At 47.3% G+C, this 22484-nt stretch overlaps 2 protein-coding genes and 1 non-coding gene across 4 annotated transcripts; all 3 read right to left on the bottom strand.

Moving 5' to 3' along the window:
• Positions 1-978: 978 nt before the first annotated feature.
• LOC119298037 (chitinase 2-like) lies at positions 979-2518 on the bottom strand. The gene has a single exon (XM_037575580.1). The coding sequence runs from the start codon at positions 2505-2507 to the stop codon at positions 1524-1526; it is 984 nt and encodes a 327-aa protein (XP_037431477.1). The 5' UTR covers positions 2508-2518; the 3' UTR covers positions 979-1523.
• Positions 2519-7459: 4941 nt separating this feature from the next.
• On the bottom strand, positions 7460-7577 carry LOC119304463. The gene has a single exon (XR_005148287.1). It is a non-coding gene; the product is annotated as a U5 spliceosomal RNA (small nuclear RNA).
• A 3038-nt stretch (positions 7578-10615) lies between these two features.
• LOC119303297 (probable xyloglucan glycosyltransferase 9) lies at positions 10616-16458 on the bottom strand. 2 transcript variants are annotated; one of them, XM_037580414.1, is made up of 6 exons: positions 15637-16458; positions 15245-15553; positions 14853-15143; positions 14647-14760; positions 13418-14092; positions 10616-10765 (listed from the first exon to the last, which is right to left on the bottom strand). In XM_037580414.1, the coding sequence occupies exons 1-5, from the start codon at positions 16381-16383 to the stop codon at positions 13442-13444; spliced, it is 2112 nt and encodes a 703-aa protein (XP_037436311.1). In that variant the 5' UTR covers positions 16384-16458; the 3' UTR covers positions 10616-10765; positions 13418-13441. The 2 variants fall into 2 exon arrangements, with proteins under 2 accessions (XP_037436311.1, XP_037436310.1); XM_037580413.1 differs by lacking the exon at positions 10616-10765 and having other exon boundaries at positions 13336-14092.
• Between the last annotated feature and the right edge of the window lie 6026 nt (positions 16459-22484).

Consider the following 22484-nt stretch of genomic DNA (forward strand, 5'->3'; position numbering starts at 1 on the left):
CCACAAGCAAACAACGCACACGACGAGAAGTAACACAAAGAGCATGCATTTCCTATTCGGCACCTTCAATGCCCATTAACGTACATTTCCTTAACGGGCGCCTAAGGCACTCTTACATGGGCCGGCCCATCTACAGTGCCATGGGAAAGATCGTTTCCTGGTTTTGGGAAGCTTCCCAACATTTTTTTTTTCCTGGACCGGTCTTTTTTTTGTCTTCTTTTCCTTTTCCTTTTTTCTATTTTATTTTTTAAAATGCACGATTTTTTCAAATTTGATGAAACCTTTTTAAAAAAATCGATGTACACTTTTCAAAATTGATGAAGTTTTATTAAAGTTTATCTTTTATTTTTTCAAAATCAATGAACTATTTTTAAAATTTATGTTTTCTTTTTGCAAAATAGATGAAATTTTATCGAAATTGGTCATTTTTTCCAAAAAAAAATAGTGAACTATTTTAAAATATTTGTGAATTTTTCAAGAAAGATGAACTTTTTAAAATCATTGATTTTTTTTCAAAGTTGATGAACCTCTTTCCATGTTCGTGAAACCTATTTTTTAAAATCATGAACTTTTTTAAGAAATTCAAATGCATGACCTTTTTGAATTTTTTTTCTTTCTTTTGGATTTTCTTGAAAAACATTGGAGGAAGCGAGCGGTCGCTTAGCAGTAGCGAGAGTTAGGTTTTTCTTTTTACGAGTGAGTGAGCGGCTCATGGGCTGGCCCATATGCCGGCGACGGTGCGAGTGCCAGCTCAATAACTGGCGCAAAAGGCGCCAATTAGGAGGTCCAGACACCATGACGAACGGCCCAAAGAACCTGAACATGCAAAAGTCCCGCGTAAAGGTAGGCCCACGCGTGCCCCCCAAAATCCCAATGCACCAAGAACTGACATTCCTAGGGAGCGTAGAATTTTAAAACAGTTTTCAGTTCATATTCTTTTAAATCCGCTAATATTTTTTTATCAAATAGAAATCTCGAATACAGCGGAATCGTAGGCAGACATGAGTGACAATGAATCATTCCCTGATCGAGTCTAGGATTTGTAGCATATGTTACATATGTCCTTAAGAATGTAATGAACTACTCGCGAGTCACGGCATAAGCATATGTGGGAGCATATGAATATGAATAGCAATCTGAAAGTTTGGATCTCATACCAATAAAACATAAAGCATCAACTAACATACATAAACAAACACATGGGGGTGACATCGAAGATGTAGACGGTGTTGTTTGTGAAGATGGTGAAGATGAAGATGCTCCCCACAATGCCTTATGTTGGTGACGACGATAATGATGATTTGTACTTTTGAAGATGGTGGATCCAACATGATAAGTTCTGGAAATGAGGATATAGGATTTAATTTTTTGTTTTCCGCCTCCGTGAAAATGGAAAACATTTAGGTCTCCTAAACAATAAAAGGAATTGCTGAAAGGAAGCCAGCTGGGCCCTTATGGACCCGTCAGGGCCAGGGCACGAGTGCCCACTTGTGACCCCGCGAGCCAGCTGAGAATCTACTTTCTCAGCCGGTGAATGGCTGCTGCGTGTAGCAGTCCAGGTTGCTCCCGTAGCCAACACCGAGAACGTTGCAGTAGCGCGTATAGAACCCGATTCGGTCGGCCACCCGTGTGTCCGGCCCGATCCCACACTCGAGCCCGCCGTTGATGATGTTGGTAATCACGCCATACCCGGGAAGCCGGTGGGCGGCCATGTCCACCGCCGTCGGCCACCACTGGCCCGTGATCACGGCGTGGGACGACGGCTTGTTCCCCTGCGGGGTCATCCAGAACCATAGCGCCGTCTTGAATGACACCACCGGGTCCGTCGCCACCAGCTCCGGCTGGTTCAGCAGGTCCACGCTGATGGCGCGGCCCGCCGGCCCGTAGTTGTAGTTGTAGGAGAGCTGGATGGGGCCGCGGCCATAGTACTGCTTGTCGGGCGCGCACGGCCACTCTATCCTGGGCTCGCAGTAGTTGGACGGCGGGTTCCTCTCCTGCTTGAAGCAGTAGCCCCACGAGTAAGGGCCGTCGGGCGCCGTCGGCCACCCGCCGGTGGTCTCGTGGGATGTCTGGCCCAGGAACGCGGCCACCTCCCGCTTCCGCGTGTTGGTGCTGAACGTCGCGCCGGCGAAGGCAGGGAACGCCACGGCGGCCGCGAGGAACGCGTCGTACGTGTAGAACCCGCGCGCCAGGCACGCCGCGTCGTTGCGGTGGAGGAGCATCCGCTCGAAGAGCTCCCTGGACACGATGGATGCCACGCCCTGGCCGCCGGAAGGAGTGGAGCCGCAGCCGCTGCACTGGCTCTGGCAGCCGGCGCCGCAGTAGTCCGCCGTGCTGCCGCAGAACCCGAAGCGGCTGCAGCAGAGGCAGTTCGCGCACTTGGCGCCGTTGGCCTGCGCGCCGCACATTTGTGCGCGAGCTCCCGTGGTGGCGAGCGCCGCGGCCAGGACAGCCAGGATAGCCGTCGCCGCCGTGGCCAGACTCGGAGGAGCTCTCCGTGTCGACATGGTCTGATGGGTTTCGCCTTTGCTGCTGGACATGCATGGCGCTAAATGTCGCCCTTTTATACACTAGATTACGATTATGATGGGGCTATCGATGGAGGAAAGTCGTCGGCTCGTACCTACTGGCCACTGCAACATGGGGCGCCTGTACTTCTTTTGATTCAATAACTTGTCCTAGACCGCATCTTTAAATCTTATAATTTGAAGTCAGAGTACGAGGATTAGCAGCCGGCCATGTGAGTGAACTGGCGATCTGTTTACAACTTATTAGGGGCTGCGATCCGGTTGCTGAAAGCTATAAACAACGAAGCCCTGTTTGACATGGACGAATTTTAAAGGAATTTCATTGTAGGTACTAACATGTCAAAGATGCTAGCCTACATAATCTGCGGCATCAGATCGACAGATGCTTGGAAGTAGACACAGAACTAAGAATTCATGTGATTCCACCCCTTTACTTTTCTAGTCCCGTGGATTATCGTGATCCCCAAGTATCCAAGTACAAGAGTATCTACAGACGCATAGGAAAAATCTAACCCTCACACGCATCCGCGGGCAGTGATCGGGCACTCCTCAAATCAACACAACTACATCCGGACATCTCATACTAGATTGTCAAATCCATACAAAAGCATGCAAACTTAAAAACCTGCATAATACATAGAGATCTAGCTACTCCTCGTCGGAGATGTCGACAATCTTCAGTTGCAGCTCCCGAGCCTCCGACGCCTTTGGCTGCTCCGCTCTGGCCTCATCCTCCTCTATCTCTGTCTCGAGTTCGGCAAAGAGCGCGTCGGACGCCGCCTGCTCCTGCTGAAGGAACTACCCGTTGGCCTTCACGTAGGCCTCATCCTGGATGGACTTCAGGATGGCATGCTGCTCCGCCATCTCCGCGGCTTGGGCGACGGTGAACTCCGCCTCCGCCATGTTGAAACCCTGCTCCGGCAGCTCCGCCTCGTCCTCCTCCTGATCCGCCTCCTCCATCGGCTCCGGCTGATGATGCTCCTCGTTCTCCTCCGACTGCTGCTCCTCATCCTCCTCCGGCTCCGGCGAGTCTGGAGGCAGCCTGCAGCGATGCGAGCGGCGCCGTGCCTGGATTTCCTCCACAATCTGCCTCCGGCGCTCGGGCGTGAGCATAGCGTACGTGGTGATCAGCCACCGGAGAGCGGGGGGAGGAGGCGGACAGGCTCGGGTGGCGGCAAGGAGAGGGAGGAGGTGGATGGGCTAGGGTTGGGGGACGGTCGGTTTAAATAGTCGGATTTGATCTCGGGCGGTGAGCCGGAGCGGCGCCACGCGGCGTTCACACCGCGACGGCGGAGGAGGCGTCCGTCGGACCGCCGAGTTTCCGGATAAGTCCACGTGGGACCCCATCGTCTGTCCTTAGATGGCAGACGTGTCGAGGCGCCCCATATTTGACCTGGATATAAGGGGTGCCGGTCAGCCCGGGCCTTTGAGGCCCGTTAGAGGGGGGCCATCTGGGTCAAAAAAATCATGACCGGTTAGTGACCAGGCGGCCCGCCCAGACGTATGAGGCGGGTGAGAGCATCTATAACCAGCCTCCTATACTATAAAGGAGTAAATGGTTGAGTATTCTTCGGAGGAGTATATTCGCTCCTCAAGAAAACAGAAAAGTGTCGTTTCTAACCGAACCTATACCTAACTCCTAAAAAAACACAAATTCGGTGCAAATTTCATTCAAACTCCTTCATCAAACTCGATTCAATAAGTTTCATAAACTATTTTACACAAGTTAAACAAAATTTAAACTAGATTGCATAAAAGTTAAAGAAACTACTCATTATCGCTCTTGTTTATGAACCTTTCCCGTTCCGATTCGGTCATGGTCTCCTCACCCGGTCTACCGCCACGCCTTGGCCCTTTTCGCCGACACCACCTTGGCCCGTTCCATCACCACCGCCATCGCCATGTCCGTCACCGTTGGAGCCGGAGTCGCCGCTGGAGCAAAGACAAATAATCGGCGCCGCATCTGACTTGTACAGCTCGTACAACCGACGCTCCTCCTCGACGCGCTCTAGGTACATGCGGCGAAGCTCTGTCATGTGCGCCTTGCCGGCTTGCTCTGCCTCAAGGTGCTCGCTGGCCTCCAGGTCTTCCAGCATCTCTGTATGGTGGCAACCCAGGGTTGACCGGAGTCAAATGCGGTAAGTTATCGGGGAAGATGAACCGCGTCGTGAAGGCGCTCCGACATTATGTCGTACTCCTACATTGCCTACACCGCCGATTGGAATGATCCAATCCAAATCTTCTCGTGGATTCGCGTCGGTGATATCCACAACCCACGTCCCTCACACCCACTACTGCACCGCCGAGGTATTTCCTCTGCGGCTGGAGCAGGGGTGGGAGTCGAGGAAGTGGAAAGCTCCACTGTGAGAGGAGGAAGCACTGCCATGACCACGGGCTCGAGACTGTGCGTGGCGGCGTGGATCCGTGATTCTGGTCGGCGACGGGGAGCGACAGCTGAGTGGTTGGGGTGGGCGTGGTGAACAGGCATTTTCCACTTATTGCTTTGGTGTTGATGGCAACACAATTAGTGTACTAATTGTGTGCTTGAGCTACTCAGGTGTATCTACATTGTATAAGACGGTTCTTTACCACTCCGGAAGGAAAAGATGGCGATTGCGAGGAATGCAAAGACGGCCGACGGTCGATCCTCGCCATCTCTTTCGGTTCTCATCGTCGTGCTCCTTCATGGCGAGGGCCATCACCAACATCTGCTGCCGATAGTTCTCAAGCAGCGTCTCAACATCCGTGTCGTTCGAGTCGGACAAATCCTCAAGCAAAAACCTCTCGCGAGAGCTCAATTCCATCTAAAATCACAAATATGAATGCCGCATGAACCAACTATGCATATCGCATCCGAAAGCACAAGCACAAGTACTCACAAGCGGCTCGGGGCGGTGGCTCTGCGGCGGTCGATCCCGGGGCGGTGACGGGGAGCCGGTGAAGCGGCTAGGTGGAACCGGATGAGGAGCGCCCCGGCGGCGTGATTCCCTTCGTAGATATGGCCGGAATCGCTAGCGGCGGACGGGCGAAACCGATGGCAGGCGGCTGCGGAAGGGGGTAGGGAACGCGCGCGGGCTGAAATGTCCCTCCCGCCAACCGCTTTTCTGAGATACAGGGCACTGTCGGGTCGACAGGGAAATCTGTGTTTTCGCGGGTTGGGGGTGGGATTTTACCGCGCCCCTCGATTTTTTTAAGCTTCCGACACATTTACAGTGTCTGATCGAGCGTATTTTTCGCGTGGACCCGTATTTTGACGGTTATTTTGCGGGTTGGGGCATTATACGAGGTCTGTTAGAGATGCTCTTACAGGGTAGGGTGTGCGTGTGTATATTTATATGGATGAGTGTATGCGTGTATATAAGAGTGCTTGCATGTGTACTATGTTAAAAGAACACTCGCGTTTGTAAAATATTAATTATAGATGTTCCACCATTGCGGAGGTGTTACCAAATTTGCTGAAAAAGAATGCATTTGGCAACACACTGTGGCTGCCCTTAGGTTATTTTCATCTAAAACGTCACTTATAAACTGCATACTGGTAGAAGTTTAGAAAACAGACTGTGAATAAATAAAATCAGCTTTTCCTTGAGCATCAATGCTTATTTCTATAGCAAGGCGACTAACTAAAAATTGGTCCTCTACAATTAAGCACTGGTACTTGAGTAAAACAAAATTTTCAGCTAAGCACCTCTCCAGGAACTTTGCATTGCACATAGCCTTGAACTCACCAGGGTGTTAGTAACGCTACTTTGCTGGTCGTGAACATCTAATTCTTGCCTCAATGAGCCATTCTAGGCCATGTGAAACTTTTGAAACTACTAGATCCAGATGTTTGCCTTCAAAAAAACTAGATCTAGATGAAGCCGTATGAGATTAATTACCACTATGACGCACAAGGTTCCTGAAATGGACCGGCCATGGCCAATAAGCTTCGTCTTTTTTTAGTTCCAGAAAATAAAACGTTAACGAATTTAAATAATATTTTGAATTTAAAATAACGTGTTCCTGATTTTAGAATATATGTTTGTGCATTTAAAAAATGTTTATGAATTCCTTAGATGTTAACAAGTTTTAAACGTTAATTTGAAAAACGCCCTAAATTTAAGGAAAACACTGGTTACAAATGTTATGAGGTGTTTGCAGTTTTTTTAGAAATTTTTAGTGAAATTAAAATTTGAAATGGAAAAAAAGAAACCCTGAAATATTGAAAAGAGAACAGGTAGAAAGGAAAATAAAGCTGAAACATGTTTACGAATTCCTTTATTGTTAACTAGAGAAACCTGAATTAAACAAAAAAAATGTTACATGGGCTGGTCTATGTAGCAGTTTGCGTATGTGATCTAGCGACGACACGTCGAAAATGTGATGACTAGGTTTGTCCGTTGAAACTTTTCTTTTCTGAAAAACTTTCGATCAAATCATCTTCAATTATGCAAGTACAACAATCACAAGAAATAATAAAAATTACATTCAGATACTAGGCTACCTAGTGCCGACTGCAGTTATGTAGGAAACATACCTCCATATGTCCACTGACGATGCTAGACGCACCACCAAAACGGGGGCTAGACGGGAAGAACCTTATTCCATCTTGAGAGAGCCACCGAATTTTCGACGACTTTTCAAGAAGGACAAAAAACCTAACAAAACTCAAAAAAACATCTAAAAACAAAGCCTTCTAAACAACAATGGTCGGGATCCACCGAGCCCCCATTACTCTAAGGCCACAGGACGGGGTGGTTCCATAAATACTTTTGTCAAGTTGAAACCATTGACCCTTCTAAAAGAAAAATAAAAACTGTAACCACGACAGTTATGATGATCATCGGCACTGCCACCTATAATTTCGAATTGTTACGATCTTTCTACTGTAGCATTCTTCCAGAAAGACGTCTAAACACTAGTAAGATTTAAAATTCAGATTTGTTGGACGCTTCTCATAAAAAAAAACACCCTTCAAAAATTATGAGATGCTGCTTATTATGGCGTGCACACAGTATTCTTTAGTAAAAGGCAAAAGAATAGTCGAAAATACAAAGGTGAACAGGGTGCACGCGCATCCATGTGAATAGTAAATTCATAAAAAAATACTAAAAAAACTATTAAAAAATCTGAAATTTCGTAGTATGAATCTTAGTCGATCATTCTACTCACGTGTGAAGTTTCATGATGTATTAATACCCATGGTATTCTTAGTGAAGAAAATAGAAATGCGACCATACTTTTCATTAAACAGCGTTTTTTAATATAGCTTCAATTTTGTCATTTTTGCCCAGATTACCACAGATATGATTTCTTCATGAAACTTCATATGCAAGTATAGCAGTTGACTATGTATATTTTAAAAAAAATCGGATTTTTTTGATTTTTATAGCATTTTTTTGAATTTACTATTCATAATGGGTAAACGTGCATCCATGTTCATCAAATCCGCCCAAAGAATAGTTCGCTTTGTGCTCACCAAGCAGCTGCGTGCCTCTCACTCAGCACACCTCGACCGCTTATGTAGACCAGCTCCCTGCCCAGTTTCCGTCAGCCAGGCGAGGTGGGACTAATCCAAACGCTCAGCTCCCCCGTCTGTGCTGTCTTCTGCCCCCGACCGCACCAGCAAAGCCCACACAAGGGGCGCCCATGGCCCAAATAAAGTGAACCGTGTGGGTCCGTGGTGTTGTGAGGAGTTGCTCCGTTGGGCTTTGCTTCGCGCATGGATTTGATCTGTGTACGCATGGTCGCTTCGTCTGTTTTTTTTTTCAGATTCAGACTCGTCTCACCTTTGTTCGTGAGTCGTGACCATGAAGATGAAGAAACCATGCACCGATCTTGCAGGGGGAAATGGGTCCTGCACAGGTATCTTGGGCCAAATGTTGCTGTAAACTTGTGCCGGTGCGTGCTAGGAAGGCTGATATGATCAATCCATCCATCAATGGTTGGAGCTAGGGGTGGACTAACGAGCAGCTCGGCTCGTTAAGCTTGTACTCGTTAAGCTAATGCTCGTTAAGATTAACGAGCAGAAAACCCTGCTCGGCTCAGCTCGTTTGAACCTTGTTAAGCTCGCGAGCGCTCGTTAACAGATTATAATGTGTTACGATATACATAATGAATGTGTAGGTGTGGTTTTCAAGATGAAATGTGGTGACCACAAAAAAAAACGCAGTAGTTCGTTGCCTCATATGTTGATTAGATTGAATAGATGGGCTAAGGTTCTACAAAAGTTTGTCACGTAAGATAAAATTACGTGTTGTGTTAGGCTGGTTGTAATGGGAGTATCATATACTAGTATCATACATATGATACAAGTCTATGATACTACATCCCTAATGCATAGTATCATATGTTAGTATCATAGAGGACTACATTTATTGCCATGCATGACACAAAGTGTCACATCATTTAATATGATACGGTATCATGATATGATACTCAAGCCTCTCTTTCTTCATTTAATTCTATGCCACTTCATCAAAATTGCTTAGTTGGCATGTATGATACTACCTATGATACTCTCATTACGGGCAGCCTTATTACTAACGAGCTTAACGAGCTGCTCGTGAAACTCATCAGCTTGCTCATTAAGCTCGTTAAGCTTAACGAGCTGAATCAATGATTGGCTCTGTTCATTAAGAAGCGAGCTACGAGTTTAACGAGCCGAACTGTCGATCGCTCATTAAACTCGCGAGTTACGAGCTTTTGGTCCAGCCCTAGTTGGAGCCCCCGCATGATCCTCAAAAAAAAAAAAAGATTGGAGCCCCCCGCATGGGCAAACTACAAGACCAGCTACTCCTCACGGAGTAGAGTAGCAACTATGGACGGCCGGATCTGTACCGTAGTTACGTGGTTTTACTATCAAGTCGGCCACATGTTGTTGCCGCACTTCACCACACCGGCAGACCACGCCGTACCACCTACACCCCGTTTACCATGTGTGTTTGCCGGTGGCGCAAATAATTGGACCATCGATCACGGAGCATGAGTGTTTCCTTGCGCGGAAATCAACGTCGGGTCAGTGGAGCAAACACTCCCAACCCGGAGACGGGCCGTTACAATAGCCCGATGCCCACGGCCACGGAGCACCCAGCAGGAGCGGCACAACCATATGTATGGCTACTCTACAAGGCTATATGTATGGCTACTCTACAAGCTTGCTGATGTATGGCTACTCTACAACTCGTGCAATAATTCGTGACACCGTCACCACCATCATCAAGGCTATATGTATGGCTACTCTACAAGCTTGCTGATGCGGAGCAACTGCCATCGTGCACGCGCAATCATCACACCGGCCGGGTTCAATTCGGTTCAATTCAAACGCGCGACGGTCCACTAGGTTGTACTCGTACGCACGTACGTAGGCGAGGCCGGCTCACACTGTCGTGCCCCGTGAGGCGCCACGACCAATCCCGTCCCTTTGGCTGGCTTGCACCGTACTGCACGAGGAGAGGGCGAGCTCCCAATCGCAAGCAAAGAATCAGACAAAGCTGCGTGCAGTTGTTTACCAGTATACCGGTTTAGTAGTGGTTGTTTTAGAAAAAAAGAAAGAAAGAAAGAAAGAAAGAAAGAAAGGAGACGTCCACTTAGTCCACGACGGCCGCATACGTAGACGCGCCAACGACGTGCGGAATGCGCTTACCGCAGCAGCGCCCGCCGGACCAGCAGCACGAAACGTGTGCACGCCTCCCGTCCCTCCCTTGACTCCTCACAGCTGTCTCGCAGCCACACGCGACGCGGAATTGCGGATAAGGTGAGGCGGACTGATGAGCGCGGCTGCGCGTACGGGCCGAGCTCACACCGCTGCGTCTCACTCCTGGTTCAGTTGCGCACAGCTCAACTAGAAACTTTTGGTTCATCATGAGCGCCTCACTAGAAACTTTTGACGGGTGGAAACCATTCTTGACCGGATCCAGATTCACAACTTCTGTTCATATCACACACGAAAAGCCACCCGTCATGTGACGCCGTCCAGGGCGGGTTCACCTTTGCCGGTGCCAACCCAAACACATTGACCAAATCAACCATGCACCACCTGATAACAAGCATCTGCCACACCACAGGCAGGACGGCTCCCAATCAGCCACGTTCCGGTCTTCCTTCAGTGATCAACATTCGGACGATAGTCTGCATTACATGATCGACCCTAGGACATGATCCACACACACACCAACATCAAAATCTCGTTACAAAAGAATCATGAGACATCACACTCCCTTGGTGCCAACCACTGAGACTGACTTTTAAAATCTACTAGTAAGTTGCCCGTGCGTTGCAACGGAGATCAAATTTTATATTGTTCATTCAAAGTGCTATGGAAGGCGAAGTTCAAACATAACAAAAAAATATTGAAGAATGATGACAAATATATGAATGAGTGGAAATTTAAACCTAGTTCATACATAAGTATACCACATAAATTAAAAAACATAATTGCTTCTACAAATTTTGTCAATGTCTCCTTTCACACGGCATAACAGAACTACTACGTGAGTACATCTTTGTACACAATATTCTTAGTAATTCCCCAATAAAAAAAGTGCTAGCTCAGCAAAGATGCCTACTGTATGACGAACACTCCATCTATCAATGGAAAGTGAAATAACTGAAGTATGAGCTCTTTCAAATTTATAAAAACCCATCATTTACATTATAGGATGACAAATCAATTGATTGTAAGATAATGCCTAGAACACGGTGAGAAGCCAAGCAACATAGCTACTTATCAATAGCTTCGTAAATAATTGAAGGCTTAAAATGCCAAAGAACAGGAATGCCTAGAAGGTGCCGCTTCCTGACCAAAATTATCCCTTAATAATCTTGCAGGACCTTACAATGAACTGAGCACAAATTTGGAGTACGGAATTGGCCATGATTGTAACGTACATATATTGGACTGAATGTACACGGTATACTACAAAAAATAATGTGAATGAACTACAAACTACTCTGTTTTGGTGTCCCAGTCATTTTAAATAAGTAAAAGTTACTGATTACGCAACCAATTACAAATGTTCAACTAATAAAACCAATGTCCGATTGAAGAATTCAACTCGGCTGAACAAAATGAACAAAAGGGTAATTAATAGAGGGGGATTTGTGGACCAGAAATTCTAACAGTATTGTACATGAATGAGAAAATTAGACCATATATACATTTTCTCACAACCATAAACTTATACTCCCTCCGTTTCGAATTACTTGTCTTGGATTTGTCTAGATACGGATGTATCTAGACTCATTTTAGTGCTAGATACCTCCGTATCTAGATAAATTCAAGACAAGTAATTCAGAACGGAGGGAGTAAAACTTAACCATATTGTAGTCAGTCATGTACAACCTTTCAGACAAATTGTTGGTTTTAACGCCCTCTCCTGTTCTTGGATAAATCAAGAAAGGACGGTTGTTTAACAAAGTCCAGTAGCCTCTTTATTAAGGCGAACTCCTTCTATCAACGCCATAAAGATTTGTTTCTTCTGATCACAGGGAGGAAGATTAATCCAGTCCCTCTCCTGCCTTCTTCTACAACTGAAAGGTTGCAGAGTTTGTGACGTTGGTTACAGTGGTACTCTTCAATGATCTGCAACTAAAGGTATAGTATGCTCTGAACTGAAATACAACTTCATGGACCAGCCTCTCTTCTCCCTTCCCCTTTCCTACTGTAAAGAAATAAAGAACTGAAAAAACACCACCTCGTAAGATTCCCTAACCATGTGTTCATCCACCCAAATGCTATCTTTCAGAAAAGCATACATCTAATCCAAAAATGAGTCCCACTGTTTACACTAAACACATAACTCCCTGTAAGCAGAAAAATGAGCGCTATGCCATCTAATTAACTGAACTGGTAAATCCCCTGAACAAACTGAAGCGAATTACGAAGCTAACAAACTAATAGAGTAGAGCATACTACTTGATGCCTCTGATCCTGATACAGCAAAGAAGAAAAGCTTATCTTTATTCTTTGAGTGTTGGACTTGGAATGTCTCTACTTAAGAATGCATTTAGCCATCTTGATCATGTTGCTCTTCTTACCTTGCCCCAAATCATGCCATACTAAAACCTGACATAGATCACAATGCAAAAACAGTCTGAATATTGAATAGTGCATCGGGTACAGTCTGAGAGGATGGAATACAAGGAATTTCATGAAGGATAAACTACAAATTTCTGCAAAGAATAGGTTAAAGAGGCTAAATCCTTTGTTGAAGAGGTACTTTGCAGATCCACGACTGATTTGTTTGTAAATATTTGTGAGAGACCATGGTTTCAACCACACAAATGTATGAATCTCATATACATCTCTTCTCCAAAAAAAAACGAACAATTCTTGGATCCAATGGGAGATACACGGAACTTACAGAGGGATGAGCATTGTTGGGAACGGACATAGTGGTTCGAGGTAGTTGGCACCAGGGCCGCCAGGAACGATTAGCTCGCCACCGGCAAAATTCCGCGTGCCTGCAACACCCAGCCCGGCTCATGGTTGTTCTGCCACTGGTAGCCTCCATGGGCAGCACGGCTATCGTCTCCGTCTCCAACGGCCTACACGGCCAGATCTAGATGGGGAGAAACCCAGGCAAGCTTGAAGGAAATCCAATTTATTAAGCGGAGGTGCCCCCAATCAAATCAACTCCGGCAGCCACCGGGAAAGTGAGGGGAGGGGCTGACGGCGAAGAATTTGGGAGGGGGTTCTCGATGGTTCGGTTTCTTTCGCGAGAGAAAAAGATTACTCGTCAGCGCCGCATGTGTTTCGGACAACTTCTTCAGAATACATCTCATGTGCGGGGTGTTTAAGTGGCACGTGGGCAACTCACAGCCATAGATTCTAGATTCGACGATGCATACGGTACGAAGGCAGGCACACCATCACCACTAACTCGCTCTTTTATAGGAGTAGATAGATCAGTGTCCATGTTTACATTTTCTCACTCGACCTGCTCGCCTATGAGGTCAAGGCCTACTAACAAGAAGGAGATGCCCTGGAACAGCAGGAAGTAGAAGTGTATACCCTGTTTCGTCAGCAGGCTGCGAGCGGCGGCCGTCAGCAGGAGCAGCGACAGCGCCAGCTCCTTCTTGTAGATCCGGTTGTGCTTCTTCTGCTTCTTCCCTTCCTTCCTCGGGCTCGCCTGCTCCTCCTTCAGCACCATCAGCGCCTCCAGGCTCGGCGCCGACCCGGTCTTCTGCTGCTGCCGCAGCTCCCTGGGCGGCGCCGCCGCCGCCAGGGAGATGAGGTCGCCCTCCGACGACCGGCCAGACTTCTTGGTCACCACCCACTCGTAGGCGCTGCCGAGCTGGAACAGGCCCGAGATCATGGCGTTGAACTTGGTCACCGACATGGTGTTCTCGAAGAGCAGGTACGGGATGATGAAAGGGAACGACTTTGGGGACGGCAGGATGTTGAGCAGGGACATGAGGGCTGGGATGTAGCACACGACCCAGTCGGGGAGCTCGGCTTCGGGCACAAACATCGTCATCGGGAGGATGATGCAGAAGAGCGTGAAGGAGTAGAATGGTAGTATCAGCTTCCGAAGCAGGAAGAAGAGGAAGATCAGGTTGAATTTCTTCCACACCGAAATCTGCAGTAAAATAAAACGGAGTTAATACATAACTAAATTGATGCTATATTAGAGAGAGGTACATAATTTTCATGATAACAGATAAAGAAAGTAAACACAGTTACCTTTTAAACTCCTGCATTCTTACACAAATTATAACAATTACATTTGAAACACCGTCACGAATTTAAATTTCTGCATTCTAATAGCAAGTACACCACGGTGTTATATACTACCTCTGTAACTTAATGTAAGACGTTTTTGCAGTTTAATTTGAACCGCAAAGATGTCTGACATTAAGTTACAGAGGGAGCACTTGTATTGCAGTGTGCTGAACAGCTGAAGGCAAATGATGACGAAGCATATTCAAAGTGTAACCTAAGCAACCGCCACAAAATGCGAGAAGAGCATGCTGAATTGGGTGTTTACATACTCTCAATTCAAAAGAAGTAACATTTCAGAGTTTCCGCCAGCAATTTTAAGATTAGTGGAGCACGTCTCACGTGCCACATCTCAGTTAGCTTATAGCACTATCTAAATAGTAGTAGTGTGCAAGAAAACGAGCATAACAACACCTTGGACTTGATGATGTCCGGTATGCAAAGCCTGAATAGCTGCATTGGACCGGAATGCCACCGATGTTGCTGCTTCCTGTAAGCCTCGTATGACTCTGGCAGTTCGCATTGGCACTGTCGACATTAAGACAAACATTTCAGCTCAATTGAAATGGTGCGCACAACTTTCAAATAACCTATTCAGAAGAAATTGTTCATGACAATACCTCGACGTCGTTCAGGAAGATAAACTTCCAGCCATGGAGATGCGCCCGAACGGCAATGTCCATATCCTCCACTGTTGTCCGTTCCATCCACCCGCCGGACTCCTCCAGCGCCTTGATCCTCCACACGCCGGCGGTGCCATTGAACCCGAAGAAGTTTAAGAAGACACCATTCACCTGCTGCTCCACCTCAAAGTGGAAGCAAAGATTTATGTTCTGCAACCGGGTCAATAAGTTTTCATCCTTGTTCACAAACGACCATCTCGCTTGCACCAGCCCCAATTCATCGTTGTCCTAACAACAGCAACACAATTGACAAATCAGAACTGGAATCCTAAAACCATAGACGATTGATAACAATAAAAGTAGTAGCACAAACATTCCCCTGAATCTACCTTGAAATGTGGCACGGTGCGCTTTAAAAAGTCGGGGTTTGGCTGGAAGTCAGCGTCAAAGATGGCAACAAATTCGTAATCCTTGACGTAGCTGCAGGCCATGGCCGACTTGAGGTTCCCGGCCTTGTACCCGTCCCTGAGCACGCGGTGCCGGTACAGGATCCGGGCCCCGGTCTGCTGCCACTTCGCGACCTCCTCCCTGATGAGCGACTGCGTCGTCGGGTCGTCGGAGTCGTCCAAAACCTGAACCAGGAAGTTGGACCTCGGCCAATCGAGGTTGCAGACGGCCGCAATTGATTGCTGATACACCTGCACGACGAACAATGGGTGGTTACGAGGCTGCGAATTTGGAAGGGGATTAATGGTGCGGCCTGAGAGCGAGCGACACTGACCTCTTTCTCGTTGCACATTGGTATCTGGACGAGCACCATGGGGTAGTAGCCGGCGTCGGGGTCCTCGGCGTCCGGCAGCGCCGGGGACCTGAGCCTGGGCTTGATGCGCTTCACGGTGATGTAGAAGCTGCCGAGGCACTGGATGAGGCGGTCGGCGCTCTGGATGAGGAAGAGCACGACGCAGGCGTCGGTGAGGAACTGGAGCAGGGGCGCGAGGTAGGCGGCGCGGAGGCGCAGCCAGGAGGCGTAGAGCGACTCGACGCCGATAATGGGGAGGGCCAGGGCGGAGGCGGCGAGGTCCCAGCGGTGGAAGCGCGCGGCCAGCTCGACGGCGAGGAGGAGCAGGGAGAGGAGGAGGAAGGCCCTAATGAAGGCGTAGAAGCGGGAGCGGAGCACGGGGCTCTCGCGAGCCGGGCCGGGCGCGCCGGCGTCGGCATCGGTGCGGCCGTCGGCCACGCGGCGCCTGGCGGCGGCGCCGAGGGTGACGGCCGCGGAGGCCAGCGAGGCGAGGCAGCCGGCGGCGCGGTGCGCCTTGAGGAGCAGCACCCAGGTGATCTGCTTGGCGTTCTTGCCGCGGCCGCCCTTGCGGCGGGCGGCGCCGGAGACGAGGAAGTCCTCGTCCTCGGCGTCCTCCGGGGAGATCTCGGAGATGGACCAGTTGGGGTTCTCCATCTTGACCACCACCGGCGTGCCCCGGTAGGCGCCGGCGCCGGCCCTAGCGCCCCATAAGCCGGTCCACGGCGCCATGAATGGCCGGTCCGAGAACCCAACCCCCGCCCTCCCTCCGGCCAAGGGCCTGGACCTTTCGTTCCCCCCGCCCCCAAATTAGACGCCCACTCCACCACACACTATTCCTGGCCCCCGGCGCCCCCTTCCGTCCTCCCTCCTTTCCACCCCTCCCGACTCCAACTCCACCACCGCCGCCGCCGCACACCAATCTACCACCTCAGAACTCCACTGTGCGAGTGCGCAGCTCACTCCACTGCCATTAGAGCTTTAAGAAGAGGAGGGCGGCGGGCAGAGGACGAGGGCGGACGGGCTGGGAACAGCTCGACGCGTCTCGAGAGACAGACAGACAGAGGGAGAGGGAGAGGGAGAGGGATCGGCCCGGCCGTGGGGGCAAATATTTTAGGGCGCTTCCTTCCTTTGTCTTTCCCTGCGTTAATTCCCTTTTACTTCGCCGCATGTCCTTTTACCCCCCCTAATTTATTCACTTACCTTCCTTTGCACTCCTGCTGCTGTGCCGCTGCCGCTGCCGGAGATAATTACGGTGAGAAATTCACGCGTTTCCTGTGGTTCAGCTCTCTGGTGGGATCCATCATGCAATTGCATTGCATGGCACCAGCCTCGGCTTTACACTTGGGTATGTCTAGAACACATTTAGATATGACATAATTATGTCACATCTAAACTGATATTCACTTTGTTTGTGGTCTATTTTTTTGTCTTTGTTTTTTTTTGTTTCTTGTTGCTGCATATGTATTTGTGGGAGCTTAGATGTGACATCCTTAAAAAAACATCTAGATGTGAATTAGTCAAACTGTTACACTTTGGTCCATGCTTTCCAACAAAATAAAGCCCGTGCATGTTTCACCCTTTTGTTTACTATATTTTCATGTCCGTAAAGTCTTATCATCCGTTGTGCTCGCTTCCTTGTTCAAGTTTCCGGAGTACCCACAGGTTTTATTTTGACTTTTTTACGTTTTCAAGTAGTAACTTCTGTGGGTAAGCTATACTAAACTTGGGTTGGATTTGGTCCCAAAAGATGGCAATGACTGTATTTGCTCGTCTCTCTCTCTCTCTGACACGAGAGGAACAGTGTGAGTGTGACGTAGTGTACTTTGGGGGTTCCTCGCATCTGGCAAGAACTTCCCTCCAATATTTTGTTTTCAGAGAATGGTCCCTGAGTATTTTTTGGAGAAAATTTTCAATTGATGCCGCTGCCGAATAATAGTACTCCCTCTGTATCCATATTAATTGTCGTTTTTTTTGCAGGGATATTAATTATCGCTGATTTAGTACACTAAAACTAATATGGATTGCGGAGAGTATGTATATTCATATTACTTTCTTCATTATTTCAGTACTCATACATGTATAAAGAAATAATGGTTGGAAATATATGTTGGTAATTGATTACAAATGCACAAGGAATTAAGAAGCTCATACTATAAATATGTAATATTATAGCATACATGTGCTAGAAAATATCCAAAAATTTGCTACTGCATTAATATGGAGTGGAAAATGTATGTTCGAAACAACACACGATCTCAAAATCTCAAATTTTCAACAAAGTTTCAATTCGACATCTCTATGGACAATCTACGTTTGAAACAACACAAACTAGTACATGTCTCCACGAACAACAACCGTTAGAGCAACGGATGTCACTTTATTTTAGTCATGTGGAACATCTACAAGCAATGGTCCAAACACTCTTTAGCAACAACAAGAACAACCTAACATTGAGTTGCGAGCTTTGTATTTGGTGATGATATATATTCGGATGGAAAACATGAGAGGGAACTCCTTTGATGGTAATGTGCATGTGGATCCCTAGTATTTTCGCATGTTCATTTGGAAAATAGGTCACACGGTAATTGAAAATCAAATTATTCTAGATTGAGAGTTGCTACATGTGCGATGTGTACCATTGGTCATATTTCCTGTATGGCGATAATTATGGTGAGAAAATCACGTGTTTCCTGTGGTTTAATTCTGATGTGGGATCCATTATGCAATTGCATGGTACCTCGGCTTTACACTTTGGTTTGTGCTTTCGGAAAAAAAAGTTTGTGCATTTTTTCATCCTTTTATTTTTCTTGTCGTCTATCACCCATGTCTTTATGGAAGTGCTAAAAATATGGCTATGGATTTTTTTAATGGTAAAGCGAATGTTTCTTAGGCAAATTATGTGTCGCAAGCGTGGCAATGCCCTTCAGCAAGCATGGCAAATCTTAGCTAAGTAATTGAACATTACAGAATTTATCATGCTTGTTTAAGGAAATTGCCATGCTGTGACACCTTTAATGTGCCATGTTTAAAAACCTGACGTCAGATTTATAGCATGATCCCTTTCTTTATTCATTTTTGTAGTAACCATGATTATTTCAACGTTTTTCTTGCTTGCGCTGATTGTGTCTTACACATGACAGATTTCGAGTAACTTCTGTGGGTAAACTACTAAACTTGGGTTTGATCTGGTCCTTCTGGCGAAAAGATGGCAGTGACTATATTTGGTCCTTTCTCTCTGACACTACTGGAGGAACAAGGTTTCCCACGTTTGCCAGAAACAACTCTCCACCTTTAATTTTCAGAGAATTTGTCCCTGTGTAACACAATGTTGGGTCAAAATCTGATTTGTATTTTTGGGGGACAACTCGTTGGAGAAATTTTAATTGGTGCCTCTGCCAAATAATAGTACTACACATTCATATTGGTTTCTTAATTATTTCAGTGACAACTTATACATGTACAAGGTATAAAAAGGTGCTAGAAAATGTAGCTGGTAATTGCTCATAAATGCAGAAGGAATCAAGGAGTACATACTAATATCGTTTTGCAAGATGTTTTAGTTGGGCTTGAAAAAACGATATTATATTATAGAACGGAGAGAGTAGTTATCGAGGACATTTACTTTCGGTGACTATTATACATATAGAAAATATATTTAAAAGCCTAGTTTTATCAATATAAAAATGTATGTTCGAAACTACTCACCATCTCAAAATACCAAATTTTCGTCAAGATGTACTGCCATGCTATATGGACAATATGCGTTTGGAACCATACAAGTTATCACATGTGTCCGCAAACAACAAGCACTAGAGCAACAGAGGTCAATTTGTTTAGTAATGTGGTACGTCTAGACAAACAATCTTTAGCAACAGTAATAACAACTTAACATTGAGTTGCAAGCTTCGTATTCAATCATGAGAGTGAACCCCTTTGATGGTAAAGTGCATGAACATCCCTAGGTTAAAATCAAGAGGCACAAATTCCTCAATACATGCAGGACTATGCTTGAGCCGCATCGCAGTGGTGCACTCCGTGCGACTATAGTTTGCCTGATGACCTGCCTCTCTATTTTGCTCTCGACATATCTTTTGTGGAGTAAACTCCCTACCAGACATTAACGATCTAATCTCTAAACCAGTTGTCCATAAGCCGCACGATCCATGCCAACGCTTGACGGGGTCAACAAGGCCTCCAAAGAATGCAAGTGAACAATGACCAGAAGGGTAGTTCGTTGGATGGCAAGAGCCATACCTTGCATTAGATCATGAATCTCCGCCTCCATAGCACCATTGTAGTGAAAGAAAAATGATACATTGTAAAGATCGTGTCTCCACATCATCATACCAACCGTCGCTAAGCCATCCTCCAGGAAGAAGGAGACATCAACAGAGAGGGCGACATGGTCCGCCAGTGGCGGAGGCCATGGGATAGCGGGCACCAATGGCTTCACTTGATGCATTGTCCATTCTACATTTCCCCTTTTAGCATTTCTTCGACTAGGTACTTTCAAGCATGCCCGTTAGACTTCCAACAACTGTCCTAAAACTATAGCGTTGCGTCAACACGTGGTACCTCCTTGTCATGCAAAAATTCATTACGAATGTGACACACATGCCAGCCGAGCATGATGACTTTATCTCGCATGGATTCAGGACACTGCAACAACACATTCAACATCCACTCCTCTTCGTTATCAACTAACAAGTTGTCTCATGGGAGGTCCCGAACCTGGCGCATGTGTAGCCACAAGTGCTTGAGAAGAACCCTTGTTCTCCTCTCCGCATAGGCCACATGTGGCTCGTTTGGGGTTTGCACCTTACAAACCGAGGTGACTAGAGCACCCGACGCTATCTACCAAGCCATGTTGGAAATATGCCATAGAGGCAATAATAAATTGGTTATTATTATATTTCCTTGTTCATGATAATTATTTATTATCCATGCTAGAATTGTATTGATAGGAAACTCAGATACATGTGCGGATACATAGACAACACCATGTCCCTAGTAAGCCTCTAGTTGACTAGCTCGTTGATCAATAGATGGTTACGGTTTCCTGACCATGGACATTGGATGTCGTTGATAACAGGATCACATCATTAGGAGAATGATGTGATGGACGAGACCCAATCCTAAGCCTAGCGCAAAGATCGTGTAGTTCGTATGCTAAAGCTTTTCTAATGTCAAGTATCATTTCCTTAGACCATGAGATTGTGCAACTCCCGGATACCGTAGGAGTGCTTTGGGTGTGCCAAACGTCACAACGTAACTGGGTGGCTATAAAGGTTCACTACAGGTATCTCCGAAAGTGTCTGTTGGGTTGGCACGAATCGAGACTGGGATTTGTCACTCCGTGTAAACGGAGAGGTATCTCTGGGCCCACTCGATAGGACATCATCATAATGTGCACAATGTGACCAAGGAGTTGATCATGGGATCATGTGTTACGAAACGAGTAAAGAGACTTGCCGGTAACGAGATTGAACAAGGTATCGGATACCGACGATCGAATCTCAGGCAAGTACAATACCGCTGGACAAAGGGAATTGTATACGGGATTGATTGAATCCTCGACATCGTGGTGCATCCGATGAGATCATCGTGGAACATGTGGGAGCCAACATGGGTATCCAAATCCTGCTGTTGGTTATTGGCCGGAGAGTTATCTCGGTCATGTCTGCATGGTTCCCGAACCCGTAGGGTCTACACACTTAAGGTTCGGTGACGCTAGAATTGTTATGGGAAATAGTATGTGGTTACCGAAGGTTGTTCGGAGTCCCGGATGAGATCCCGGACATGACGAGGAGCTCCACAATGGTCCGGAGGTGAAGATCGGTATATTGGACGAAGGGTATTGAAGTCCGGAATTGTTCCGGGGGTACCGGGTGATGACCAGCGTGTCCGAAAGGGGTTTCGGAGGCCCCGGCAAGCGTTGGGGGGCCTTATGGGCCAAGGGGAGAGGGCACATCAGCCCACTAAGGGGCTGAGCGCCCCTCTCACCCCATCTCACGTAACCAGGAGAGGTGGGGGTGCCACCCCTAGGGCAGCCGCCCCTCCCGGCTTGGGGGCAAGTTTCCTAGGGGGTGGGGGTGCCCAAACCCATCTAGGGTTTCCCCTGTGGTCGCCGCCCCTCCCCTAGGGAACCCTATAGGGCGTCTCCCCCTCCTCCCTTCCCCCTATATATAGTGAGGGAGAGAGAGGACAGCCGCACCCCTTCCCCTGGCGCAGCCCTCTTCCTCCTCCAACACCTCATCCTCCTCCGTAGTGCTTGGCGAAGCCCTGTCGGAGAACCACGAGCTCCATCACCACCACGCCATCGTGCTGTCGGAGTTTTCCCTCAACTTCTCCTCTCACCTTGCTGGATCAAGAAGGAGGAGACGTCTCCCAACCGTACGTGTGTTGAACGCGGATGTGCCGTCCGTTCGGCGCTAGGATCATCGGTGATTTGGATCACGACGAGTACGACTCCATCAACCCCGTTCACTTGAACGCTTCCGCTTAGCGATCTACAAGGGTATGTAGATGCACTCTCCTTCCCCTCGTTGCTAGATTACTCCATAGATTGATCTTGGTGATGCGTAGAAAATTTTGAATTTCTGCTACGATCCCCAACAGTGGCATCATGAGCTAGGTCTATGCGTAGTTTCTATGCACGAGTAGAACACAAAGTAGTTGTGGGCGTCTATTTTGTCAATTTACTTGTCGTTACTAGTCTTATCTTGATTCGGCGGCATCCTGGGATGAAGCGGCCCAGACCGACCTTACACGTACTCTTACGTGAGACTGGTTCCACCGGCTGACATGCACTAGTTGCATAAGGTGGCTAG

Source organism: Triticum dicoccoides, chromosome 5A, assembly GCF_002162155.2.
Source record: "Triticum dicoccoides isolate Atlit2015 ecotype Zavitan chromosome 5A, WEW_v2.0, whole genome shotgun sequence".
Classification (NCBI taxonomy): Eukaryota; Viridiplantae; Streptophyta; class Magnoliopsida; order Poales; family Poaceae; genus Triticum; species Triticum dicoccoides.

What these genes read in the sequence shown, in the direction of transcription:
- LOC119298037 (XM_037575580.1), bottom strand. Translation starts at nt 2,507, where the DNA reads ATGTCGACACGGAGAGCTCCTCCGAGTCTGGCCACGGCGGCGACGGCT.
- LOC119303297 (XM_037580414.1), bottom strand. Translation starts at nt 16,383, where the DNA reads ATGGCGCCGTGGACCGGCTTATGGGGCGCTAGGGCCGGCGCCGGCGCC. An exon ending in TCTTCCTGAACGACGTCGAG is followed by an intron (nt 14,761 to 14,852) that starts GTATTGTCATGA and finishes TAATGTCGACAG; the next exon opens with TGCCAATGCGAACTGCCAGA. An exon ending in CGGACATCATCAAGTCCAAG is followed by an intron (nt 14,093 to 14,646) that starts GTGTTGTTATGC and finishes ATTTTACTGCAG; the next exon opens with ATTTCGGTGTGGAAGAAATT.